This window comes from Alligator mississippiensis, chromosome 1 (assembly GCF_030867095.1).
Source record: "Alligator mississippiensis isolate rAllMis1 chromosome 1, rAllMis1, whole genome shotgun sequence".
NCBI lineage: Eukaryota > Metazoa > Chordata > Crocodylia > Alligatoridae > Alligator > Alligator mississippiensis.
Genome location: NC_081824.1, coordinates 176164433 through 176177200, shown reverse-complemented (window position 1 = coordinate 176177200; position 12768 = coordinate 176164433). Strand labels below are relative to the sequence as shown.

The following is a 12768-nucleotide window of genomic DNA, read 5'->3' as shown; positions in this document are numbered from 1 at the left end:
AACATTGCAGCTTCAGATCCTTTTCATGAACAAGAGGGAAGTGGGAAGCCATTCTAAGTTTAAGGAACAGTATAGAAGAGGGTCTAAAGAAAACAGTACAAAGAGAAAAACAGGGATAGTTAAGGAGGCAGGCTGAAATTATGCAGAGTATAAATGAAACAGCAAGCACAGAGCTGTAGGATCCCGAAGAAAACGATGAGATGTTTTGACCTTAATGAGCACAGTGAAAACCAGTAAAGAGGGGAATAATCAGAACCAGAGCAATGAGATTTCAGCAGCAATATCATTTTAGGACTGATGGATATAGAAGATGACTGCAGATCAGATCAGGAAGAAGAGAGCAGAAGTCTAGGCAGGAAAGGAACAAGGTGCGATATAAGGATTTTAGCACACTGGAGCCAGCTTAATGGGATAAGTTAAGTGCCTTTTGTTTACTATGTTATGCGGTTTTGCAAAGTTTTTATTGTATATCCCAGAGGGCAATATTTAAAAAATAAACTATGCAAAAATACGCAATATAGTAAAAAAGGCACCTACCTTGTTCCATTAGGCAAGCTCCAAATTCCAACAGGATTCCATGGTTTGTGTTGTTACCATTTTAAAACACACTGAGGCAGCATCATAAGTAGGTATTCACAATCCATGACTCCAGGGACACCTGAAAAGCAGTTTGAAGGGGTTGGAGAAGAGAAAAAGAGGGCAAGATCTGCCACCAAAAATGTGCTGAATGCTCACATCCACTTCTTATTTTGAGCATTTAACACATCTGCTATCCTTCTCACTTTTTATAAAGCTGATATAATTAAAGATTTAGAGATGGGTTCCGATAGTTTGGGTTTTATTTTGAAGAATAAGAAGTTCTTAAAAGGGATATCTGACCAATATCTAACAGAGAGACAAGCTTCTTAAAAAGTATATATATATTTTTAGGAGCATGCACATGATCTAGTTTTTCAAAGAAACATTTAAAATAGTCATTTATTTTAAAAAGGAAGTTTATTTACTTCAGGTTTTACATATGCAGCCCTGATTAATTTTTGAAGCTGAGCATCCTAGAGTTTCTGGCAGGTACACGTCAGGCAACATGACAGAGCTACAGAATTGGTTCTATAGCAGTGCAAGTGGCCGAGGGTTCCTGGCCTGCTGTGGTAAGAGCCAACACTGCCTTATGTATCGAGAGTCTTCCACTGAAATACTCCATGCCAGCCTCATGCTAGATTAACAGTCTGAAGAAGATGTCTTAAGAACTTGGCAGTGCTCCCTTCAATGTCTGAATGCTTGGTTCAAAATTTGCAGATACAGCCAAGAGGTCCAAGCAAAGAATAAACAATTCAAAGAAATGAACACATTTACTGCATTGCTGCAGATATTGCTCCATTCTTTAAACCATGCCAACCCATTGTACACATATGCAGCATGTGAACCCTGGGTGTTCAGTACTGAGAGGCCTCAGAATTGGGGGAGGCAGGGGGTCCAAGCCTCAAGATACGTAAAAGGAGCTGAAAGAAGAAGTATCAAGCTATCAACATGGCAACAAGAAGCCTCGGGGACATCAATGAAGGGGAGTACTGACACATGGTAAACAGAGCGTTTAAACTAAGGGACCAACCATAGAACTGAAGGCCCTGTGAAGATTTCACACAAGTCCCCCCTTCATCAAGTTATACAAGATCTGATGGAAACCAAGCCAAGGAGGTGGTGCAAGTGACAAACACTGGACTTGACTAAATAACAGAGTAAACAACCAATGCAGTGCAGATTAGACCAAAAGAAAGCTGGTGTAGCAGACCTGCTCCACAAAATGAATCAGCCAAAAAGTTCCAATGGCAATGGGTGCTATGGGATCACCAAGCAGCAAACCTGCTCCAACCCAGACCCCTTTACTCCCATTATGGACACACGTCTTGAGGCAAGAAATATTTTTGGCTCAAGCAGGTAAGTTTTGTATGAGACAAAAGCCAGAACCTGGTAGAAATGGCATCTTTAGACATAGGTCTTGGTAGAAAGGGAGCATAGGCCCAAGGGCTACATGGTACACCAACTGGTTCTACTCCAACTCATCCCTTTGCTTTTGCTTCTGCACAAAGGACTAGAAGTAATGAGACTCCCTAATTACTCCTGGCCTGAATGCCCTTACTGGCTCCTGGAAAAAAAAAAAAGGATTTGGAAAGGACATTAGAGGAGTGTTCCTTAATCCTTCATGGCATCTTACGCTTCCAGCACATGTCAGGGAGGATAAAACTACTACTGTGTGGGACATTTTTTGGTTCATCTTTTATCTAAAAGCAAGCTTGTAATTTTCTTATGCCCTCCCCTCAATTTCTGCTGACTCCTCTCTTTCCTTGCCCTTGCACACCAAAAAGGGAGACTACTACCCTATCCACATCCTCTCCCCCCTGCAGTATTCTGAAGGGCTGAAAGAGGGCCTTCCTCCTTCTAGGCATGTGGTTACTAAAATGCAAGAGAACACATTTTTTGACAGAGATAAAAAGGTGGCAATACTACTTTCCTGATGTTCTTTTGCTTGAGGTAGAACTATTGAGGTAAATCCTTAACTTTGGTATCCCAACTACCCACGTAGGGTGCATTCCCTCAAGCGTGCATGTGCACTGCCCTGGGAACAAATAGTAGCAGCACATAGTTGTGCTACTGCCATCTGTCCCCAGGGAATGCCCCTGCATGTGCACTCTGGCAGGCGGCAAATTGTCCTGGGTGGTGCAAGGGAGGCTTGGGCTGACGTGCAACCTGGCTCAAGCAGCCTTACGTGGGGTCTTGGGGACCTCCTGGGGCTGTTGCAGCAGTGATCTGGGCATGTGGAGCCTGGCTGGCAGCCAGAATGTGGCTCTGGCCAGCCAGGCTTCGGTTTTGGGCAATGCGTGCTGTAGCCATGTGCACCCCCCCCCTTTTCTTTTTTTTTTGGACTTTTAATGCACCGTGTGCTTTTATCAGCATCTCAAAAGCCACAGAGAGCACTTTGGTGCTTGCGGGGACAGGGCCCTACAGTCCAAAGCTGGATGTCCAAAACAATTTCTCCAATGAAATTATTCCAATTAACTGAATTTTAAGTTAAATGAATACCTAAAAATCCACTGCCACATTTATGCCACAGTGAAATCCCTACTTGGCTCTGCTGTATGTTGATCAGGTTTAAACTGCATACCAGCTGTTCCAAACAGTCCAAAGAAATACTGCCAGCAGCAGCTGAAGAATTATAGAAAAGTCTACTTTAAAACACAATGATTCAATTAATGTGCACCGATTTATACTTTTTATAAAAATGACTAGCCAATTGCCCGTAAAGAATGACGGGGGTGGGGGGGAAGGGAGAGGGAGTGGGAAAGCAGGCGGGGACAGAGCCCTGTACTCCCTTCTTCCTCCTGCTACTTCGGATTGAGGCCTGCTCCCTCATTCCCCACTGCAGCAGCAGGGGGAGGGGAGGAGCAGGTCTGGGCCCCATGTTGGGGAGGACTGGGCCCCGAGGGTAGGGAGAAGCTGACTCACCTGTGGCAGGAGGGTGGGGGGAAGCAGAAGGCCCAGGGCCGACCTGGCAGCAACATGGCGATGGGAGGTGTGGGCTCAAGGCCAACACAGGAGAGGGGGAGGGGAGGGGAGAATGGGCCCAGTTCTCCCCTCCCCCTCAGGCCAGGCAGCCTGCTGCTCCCTCTCACTGCTGCAGCAGAGCAGTTTCTGCCCATCCCCCTTCCGTTGGGCCCAGGCCAACTCCTCCCCTCCCCTCCCCCCAATGCTGTCAGCCCCGCAGGCAGTGACAACACAAGGGGGGAGGGGCAGGCTGAGGCCAGTGCTGGTGGCCTCACCCCCCACCAGTGTCCCAACCCCATTTCCCCCCACGGCACTGCCGCCACCACCTCCAAGAAGCAAGGAGGGGGGAAAAGAGACCAGCTCTGGTGGCCTCAGCCCCTACCTCTGCTTCACCAACGCCACCTGCAGCGAGCAGGGCAAGGGAGGCAAGGCCAGCACTGCTGGTCTCCCCCCCACTTCCATTCGCTCTGTTACTACTGCCTTGGGGGGGGGGGGGGCGCAAGGCTAGTTGTGCTGCCCTTACCCCACCACTCCATCCCCCATGTCCCCGCCATCATGGTGGCACTCCACCATGCCATGCCACCACCTCCTGTCCAAAAACTTACTCGCACTGATTGTCTGTCTGTCATGACAGACAGACAGACTTTTATAAAATATTAGAATACTGTCAACTTATTCCAAGAAAAAAAAAAAAAAGCTCATTTGTTGTTAAATTAAAACCTGAAAGCCTAGTGAAAACCAGTTTTCCCAGGCTCACATGTTTATCTATGGGCATGAATCTTTTGAATGTTTTTCTTTGTTGCTGTGTAAATCCATACAGTACACATTTATGGGACTTAGTAATACTGGAAAGCCATTCTTTAAATCATTAGACTTGTAGTCTACTCAATTTGAACCATTTCAGTCAAGGTCTCTACATGAAGCCTGAGCTATTTAAAATGAAGTGACATTCCAAAAAAATAGTACAAGTTATTTTATGATTTAGTACCAGGACTATCAAGCAGATTTGAGTTTTAAACTGAAGAAAAGCCATCCCAAAGTTCTTATCCCCCCCCCATACCCCAGATTTTTAAACAAGCAAAACAAAAATGTAGAGAAAGTATACAGAAATGAGAGAATTGCCTAGAAATGATACACTTCTATGGAAACAATCTTTGATATCAAGATGGAGCTATTGTCCTTTGTAAAAAAGGAAGCCCAGTTGTATACCAGGTTCTAAGGAACTGAAAGATTGCACCTACAAATAGGTCAAGATTCCTTCCCTGAAGACCAGGCTATTATGACTAAGCATTTAAACTGGACTAACTTCTTTCCTTCAACTGCTCAAACTTACAAAGCAAAGTGACAGGTTCCTAGTTTTCAAGATTTATTGTTATCTTTGTGCTGACAGTTGGCTCCCAAATTTTTCTATCTAGACTGATTCCTGGTTTATACGCTTGCAAAAATCAATTTGATTAGTTCAGATAAAGATTGCAGGGCGGTATTTGTTGGTTTATTTTAAAACCAGTGCCAAGTCTGGAAGAAAATTTAATGTGTCATTATAAAAAACCTATACTAAGAAACAACAAAAATCTGCTCCGACTCTGATAATCCAGACCTAGGAATCTGAACAGGAATGCCCAGGGGCTTCCCAGTTTGGGAGAGAAACTGTCCTTCGTATTAGCATAGTATATAGTTGCAAGGTTCTCTTTTTCTGAGCCAAGTTTCTTCAATGGAAGCCATAGTCCTTATATGGGTTTAAATCAAAGGTTATGGTAAAATTATCCAAGGTTAAATAGGAAAGAGGAAGATTTAATCACAGGACAGAAGTAACTTTTAAAGTAAAAAGTGCAGCAAACATCTGAACAGATCACTCTTACTTTTGCAAACCCCTGGAAAAGTAAACAGGTTACAAGTCACCTGGACACGCACAAAAAAAAGAACAGACTTTTCTATATCAATTTTCAGGTGCCTTTTGGCTATGACACAGAAGAGGAATTAAAGTTGAAAGTTCTGGTAGACCCTCTGCAAAATTGTTTATTTGTGAAGGCTGGTGACTGGCATGGAAAAAAACCAACACAAAAAACAGTGCTTTACTAGAAGTGCATTAGTTCGACCTAGCTCCCCAGCATCTGTAGAGATTGGGAGCTTTAGTGGGGCTTTTTGGTGCTTTTATCTAATAACTAATTCAATCAGCTATTAAATAAAAGCACCAAAAAGCCATACTGAAGCAGGTAATTCCTACAGACGTTAAGGCAAGCCAGGTCAAAATAACGTGATGCCTCTTCTGAGCATGTGCTGTGCTCGGTGCAGGGACATGATGTGCTTAAAGTAAAACTCTTTTTTGGTTTGATATTTTTCCACGTCTGTTAGCAGCCGTGGATACTTGATATCACAGGCAACTGGACTTTATGACCCAAGTAGTGCCTATGAAAATGTTTTTATCCTACAATCAGGAAACTACTTACATCTACAGGGACAGTTTTATAAGAATTAACATCAGATTTAAAAGATGTGCCTCACATTAAACAGACCGACTGAAAAAGGGAGTAGGGCAAAAGAGCCAGGGGAGATGATCATGATACCATATCAGGATGTACCAAACACGGCAGGATAATACAAGATCACTCATCTTGGGCAAGGAATGTAAAGGAGAACAGAGCAAAGAGGACAGGTTGAACAAATAGACAAACCCATTAAAATTCTAAATATTTTCCATGGTTCCATTTAAATTAGTGATTAAAATACTACCTACAACGGGAAAGAGACATTTTAACTAAATTTAAACCAGAGGATAACAGCTTGCTAAACAGAGTAAATTTTCTACACGTGGCACCAATGAGTGTGGGGAGAAGGAGGAAGAAAAGAAGGAATAGAATAAAGGGGAGGGTTGAGTTATCTTGTTAAGAAAAATCAGACTGTTCTTGGTATTTTGTTGACTCTGATTGATCCAAGAAAGTAATCACGTTAGGATGTAAATGTCTGGGTATTCCCTTAAACTCAGATCCCAAGCCAAAATCTAAACACAACTGTGTTACTGACATGGAAAATGCAGCTACACTATGCATCTTGATGAATTCATTAGCTTACCTCCATGACAACAGAATATCTTCTCATCCACAATGGCTGCAATAGGCAGACAATTAAAACAGTCGGTGAAGGTCTTCCAAAGTTTAATGTTAAATCGCCGTTTGCCTGTCAGAAAAGTAGTTTATTAGGAGAGTGCATAGCCATCCTGCAATGTGCATTATACTCTGACAATTCAAGAAAAGGAGGTTAAGTCTAAGTTATGAAATTTGAATAAAGCCCACAATGGAGTCACTTGTTAAAACAGTGATTCTCAACCAGGATGACCCAAGATCCTTTGAAAGGTGTTGAGGTGTGAGGAGATAAGCACAGGTTCATCCATGCCGGGCTGTTCTCCCTATCCCCACTGCCTGGCTCCTTTGCTAGAAAGTAAGCACTGTGATAAATAAAAGTTAGTTTTTGAAACAGGGTGCTGCTCAGTTCATGGATAGGGGTGCAATGATAAAGATACCGATAGCTGATTATTAGCTAGCCATATTGGCTGATACCAACCAGATTGCCAATATGCAGCCTGGCAGCTTGGAGAGCAGTGTACAGCTGGTTAGTCTGTTGAGGGGAAGGGGGTGGGGCAGGCAGATGGAGGGCACCCACAGTAAGGGAGGGAGTAGAGCTGGGGCAGGGCATGGGACAGAGCCTTAGACCCTCCAGGGGGCACATGGGGGCAGTGCGGTGTGCACCTTCCTGTTCCTGCGCACACCACTGGGGAAGGCGGGGGGAGAGGGGGAGCATGTGCCCCCCTCGATCTGTGTGAGGAGCAAAAGGTGGGCTGCCTGCTATACACTAAAGGCTGGGGTTGCACCAGCCTCTTCCCAGTGAGGGGCTGGTCTTGGGGCAGTCAGTGGCAGCAATGGGGGGGGGGGGGGGGTGATAGCCACCCCAAAGTTTGCCATAGCCTCTCCACCCAGCACCACCACTACCCACCCCATGCTCAGTCCTGGCACAGCTCCCACCGGGAAGAGGCTGGCGCAGCCTCCAGCCCCAAGTGTACAGCAGGCTGCCCACTCTCACCATGCATGCAGATCTGGGCGGCACATGCCCCCCCATACCTCCCTCAGGGGTGCACAGAGTAGCCAGAGCCCACCCCCACCTTCCTGTGCCCCCCAAACGCAGCTCTGTCCCATGCCCTGCCCCAGCCCCACTTCCCCCCTCACCGGGGGTTACCTTGATCTGCCCCCTTCATGGCACTTCCCTCCTCCAAGCCCCGTCCTCCTCCACAGACTTACCAGCTGGATGTTGCTCTCCACGCTGCCAGGCTGCTCTCCTGGCCGCATCCATGCTACGGTTGGGTGTATGCATGCAGGATTTTATCAGCAACATTATAAGCCACTTCAACCAAGAGCCAATTACTGATGATGTCAACTTTTTTTTTTTTTTTTAATCGGTGCCAATATAATATGGACTGATCTATTGGTGCACCTCTAGTTATGGAGGTATGTATGCCTTATGTCTAATGAGGGCTGCCTTAAGTATATAAAGGCTGAGAACCACCATGTTAAAACATTTTAGTCAGTTACTAAAAGCAAGAACACTTCATATTCAAAGTAGCATAAAGTGTTTCAAAATTACTTACAGAAAGTTGTTTCAAAAGAATGCATAAGGAAATAATAATTCAAAATACCCACAATTATGACTCTTTTCAGAACCAAACTGAAAAATGTTACTTACATTCATCGTAGAATCCATAGATACGGTTAATACTAGCACACTCATGGTTTCCTCTTAAGAGAAAGAAGTTTTCTGGATACTTGATTTTATATGCCAGTAATAGGCAGATTGTTTCCAGAGACTGCTTGCCTCTGTCCACATAATCTCCGAGGAAAAGATAATTAGCTTCTGGTGGGAATCCTCCATATTCAAACAATCGAAGCAAATCTGTATATTGGCCATGAATATCTCCTACAAGATGAGAAATATTAAGGAAGATCAGTTAAAAATTGTTAAATAGTCTACTGAAACAAAGACATTAAGTACAAGTTTTATGAAGGACTAGCACTGTTTGAAACATTCTAAAAACTGAAAGGGTACAGAATTCTTTTTACATTGTCAACTAAAACATTTTCTAGGAAGCTGGGGAATTCCAGGTTCTTTGTTCAAATTTAGAACTAAAGTCAGAAAAAGCTGGTTTAATCTAATAATTCAGTAGAGGTTGATAAAACAAAATCTATGCATAAAAAAACCCCCAAAAAACAAAAAAGCAAGTCTGGCACACAATTCTGTAAAAATTAATCCCAAAAAGCATTCAGTAAAGAATTTAGACCGCTTAGAGGCTTGTACAACATTAAGCTATTCTAAAAGCTTTAGATCTGAAAACCCTAGCAGGTCAAATGCTGGTCATTCCAGCTACTACAGAAAGTCATAGAACAGAATAGTTTGAATAAGTGTCATCTTTGGCACAGTATTTTACAATTTGCTAGACACTTCAGAGACCTTAGAACATCATATCCTAAATATTTAACTCCACTACTTAACATGCAACTCCATAACCTGTCAATTCAAAAAAGGGGAGGGGAACAGGGGAAGGGAGAGGATGTACCCTCCACCTTTTTTTTTTAAACAGTACAGGTGCTGACTAAGGGTGTGCAAAGCAGGCTCTATTTAATTTGAATTCAGCCCAAATCGATGTATTTAATCACTGTCCCCGATTTGGATCACTGTCCCCAATTCAATTGGGGGGGGGGGAGGGGGGCGGCAGCGCTCAGCAGCCCATGTACTTGACAGCAAAACTGGAAGTGGACCAGAAGTACTTCCAGTCTACTTCCAGGTCTGCCGGGGAGCACGCAGGGGAGGGCCTGCACCCCCCTAGCTCTGTGATCAGTTGTGGGTGGACCCTGGGTACCACCCCTGACCCAGGAGGCACCAGTCGCTGAGCTAGGGCTGGGAGGCGCAAACCTTGAGGTATGTAGATACAGTTTTAAATGTTTTTTCTATGTCTGAATCAATTCGGACGGTTCCAATTCAAAATCAGAGAGATTAAAGGGTCTTCTGATTTGATTTGGATATTCGGCCACTGAATCGAATCAGGGACCAAAGCTTTGCACAACCCTGGTGATGACAGACATGGCAGAGAAGAACAAAAACCAGAACAACACTTTACCAGAAGGGGAACTACGCCAGTTTGACCCAGCCCCCCAGTGTCTGTACAGCTCATCTGCTTCAGCGGGGCTTTTGGCACTTATCTAATAGTTGATTCAATCAGCTATTAGATAAAAATGCCAAAAGCCCCACTGAAGCAGATGAGCTGTACAGACACTGGGGAACCAGGTCAAACTGGCATGATTCCTCATCTGGGCTTGTGCTGCACTCAGTGTGGGGGGACGCTGATTTGAAAGTAAAGCACTGTTTTTTCCCCCTACATCTGTAAGCACTCCATTTGTCACAACCATAACTCATTTTTACAGAGTACACAAATTTAACTTTAATTTGATACAATGTGATCCACTTTAAAACTCCTGTCCCTTGATCTATTTAAATGTATATTGATGTGGAATACCTCCAGGTGACCTACAATTCTGCTGCTGGCAGCAAGGCATCCATCAAATTTTAAAACAGATATATTACATAATCCTGTGTAGGCCTCAATTCATCTGTAATTTATTGTTCTGAAAGGCCTAAGCATGCATATACATATCTAAGTTCTCCATTTCAAATCTGCAAGTAGTTAACAGGTTTAAAACAGCCATAAACAAAACTTTAGGACAGACTAGAATTAAATAAATAATCTTCCTTTAATCATGCAAAACTCACACAGCATAGGAGAAAAGCTACCTTTACAATCTGGCATGCCTATGCTTAACTGGACTACCAAGCCCCTCTGACCCCCACACAGCCTGCCCCCCCACAACCCCTCTGTCCTGATGTAGACTCCCACTCAGTGCCTTTGTCATCCAAAGATGATGCAGCTCTGTCCCTGCTGTGCTGCCCCCATCCCTGTACCTTTGATGCAGGTGGCTGTCAGAGGCAGAGGGCTGTCAGAAGGGCTCAGTGGCAGCACATTGGGGGGGGGGGGGAAGGAAATAGGTAGGCAAGGGGTTTAGCAGGCTTCCATGAGTGGCATCCCCTCATAAGAGCTCAATGCAGGGGTTTGCGCTCTTGCTCAGAGAGCAGGTGGCACCACTGTGCGCAGTCCATCTTTCAATGCTGTTTCTGCTTCTTTCTTGACGGAGCTTAATACTGTTGTGGCTCTGTTTTTATGGAAAAAGACTACTTTTTAAAGATTTTTATAGACTGGCATTGTGGGGTATTTTTTTGTTTTTGTTTGTTTTTTAAACAATGTGTCTGTATATTTACAGCGCACTGGCAACCCTAATCCTTAAGCAACTTCCAGATGCATGATAGAGGCAGGACGGTCTGCATATATGCACCAGATACTGAGAACATGACTACTAGAAACGGAAAACATTTGCAAAGACGGGATGGCAAAAAAATCAGCCAAAAAAACAAAACAAAAATGCTTGAACAGTTAGCATTTATACTGGAGTCATTCTGGGCTATGATTAACCCATTAGACCAGTGTTTTTCAAAGCTTTGGGCCACGTACCCTTTAACCAGCAAAACGTTGCTGCTTGTGTTCCTTGCACCCAATGCATCTTTGCATGGTCATTCAAGTTGGAAAAAAAAACCACTGCATCAGACTAGGGCAGTCTGATTTCTAGGCAGCTGGGAGCTACAGGCTGCACCAGGTAAGCCATGGCCCCCCTGGGCTGAGCACCCCATAGACACCCCTCCCCTCAACCAGTGCCCCACGCAAAATCTCTACCCACTGCTACCCTACCACACCCCCCGGCTGGCCAGGAGCCTAGGGACCACAACGTAAGCCCGTGGGAGCATGCAGCCTGAGGGCCACCAAGTGGCCCTGCATGTACACTATTGGTGCTTCCAACAAACCTTATTTTAACAATGAGCACCCAGATCAACTCCAAACAAAGTATCAAGAATGTAGTACTTTCAGTACCTACTTTGTCTGGGATCAGACCCAGCTTATGCATAAAGCTGAAGTCTGAGTTAAGTTCAGAGACAGTTAGAGATACAAGTTGGTTTTTCGAAAATACTAAGTTTATCAAAAACATTTGGCAAGTTAAAGCTTCTTCACATGGATACGTTTAGCTCAGGCTTGCATGTCAGCTGCAACACCTAACAGGAAAGAAACCACACTAGTTTTTCTATAGAGAGTTGGCATAAAATGAAAGTGAAGTGCACTTTTGTAATGTGAGTGTACAAAGTGCAAGTGTTACATGTTTAATCCAATTACTAAACCTATCCAAAATATACCGTCAGCCCAGAAGAGCTGAAGAAACATTCCTCAATAAAAAAAAGTTAATCCAGTAAATCAGATTAGTCCATCTACTTTTTAAAAGAAGAGATTTATGTATGTATGAGCATTCCTCTTCACCCCCAATGTCTGCACGAGACTCATTCCTTATAAACATTAATTGGGACATATCTGGTGGAGAAACATTCTAATTACACTTGTGATGCTTCTTGGTTACCTGCAAGCTGTAGTCATTCACTCTGCCAAACTTCACTCCAGATTTAGTTTAATATTCTGTTTAGAAAATATTTTATAGTGCTTCCTAGACAGTTTAGATGCAAAGTTTAAATTAGAAGATGCTGTGGTGGACCTGTTCAAAGTATAGTCTGTTTCAATTAAAAATAGTTTGGAATTATAATGGTCACCTTGTACCACATTTCACTAGATTAAGAAAACCAAAAGTTAAAGCAGTTAGTCTGTCATAGTGAAAAGACTAAATATAAATAGCAAAGTGGAGAAGCTAACTTTGTTTTAGTTTTATGCCAACATATAATAGACAAATCTTCCCCACCATAGTAGGAATTAAAAAAGACAGACAAAGAGCACTTATTATCAAGTTATTACTGACAATGTAAAAATACTTGGGTGATCAAGCAGCAGCTATTAGGAACATTGCTAAATCTGACCTGTTACAAGAGAGCCAAAGGACAGGCTACACAGCATAGTTGGTTGTATGCATATGAACAAATTCAAACTGAACATTTAGATAGCCAATAAATTCAAGGAAGATGGGATTTATTTATTTATTTTTTAGATGCAGCATCATCATGCTTCCCATTAAATACAGCGTTTTCCCCCCCGATATGTCATACCCTGACAAAACAGACTAGGAATTGTTCACTAACCAGCACCTG

General features: G+C 43.5%; 1 protein-coding gene across 1 annotated transcript in view; it reads right to left on the bottom strand.

Annotated features, from left to right (window-relative positions):
- PPP1CB (protein phosphatase 1 catalytic subunit beta) overlaps positions 1-12768 on the bottom strand; it is a 53988-nt gene that overhangs the window by 18523 nt on the left and 22697 nt on the right. The window contains exons 3-4 of the mRNA XM_059717157.1: positions 8272-8502; positions 6610-6714 (exon numbers count right to left, since the gene is read on the bottom strand). Of these exons, the coding sequence (XP_059573140.1) occupies positions 6610-6714; positions 8272-8502 (336 nt within the window). The remainder of the gene's footprint in view (positions 1-6609; positions 6715-8271; positions 8503-12768) is intronic.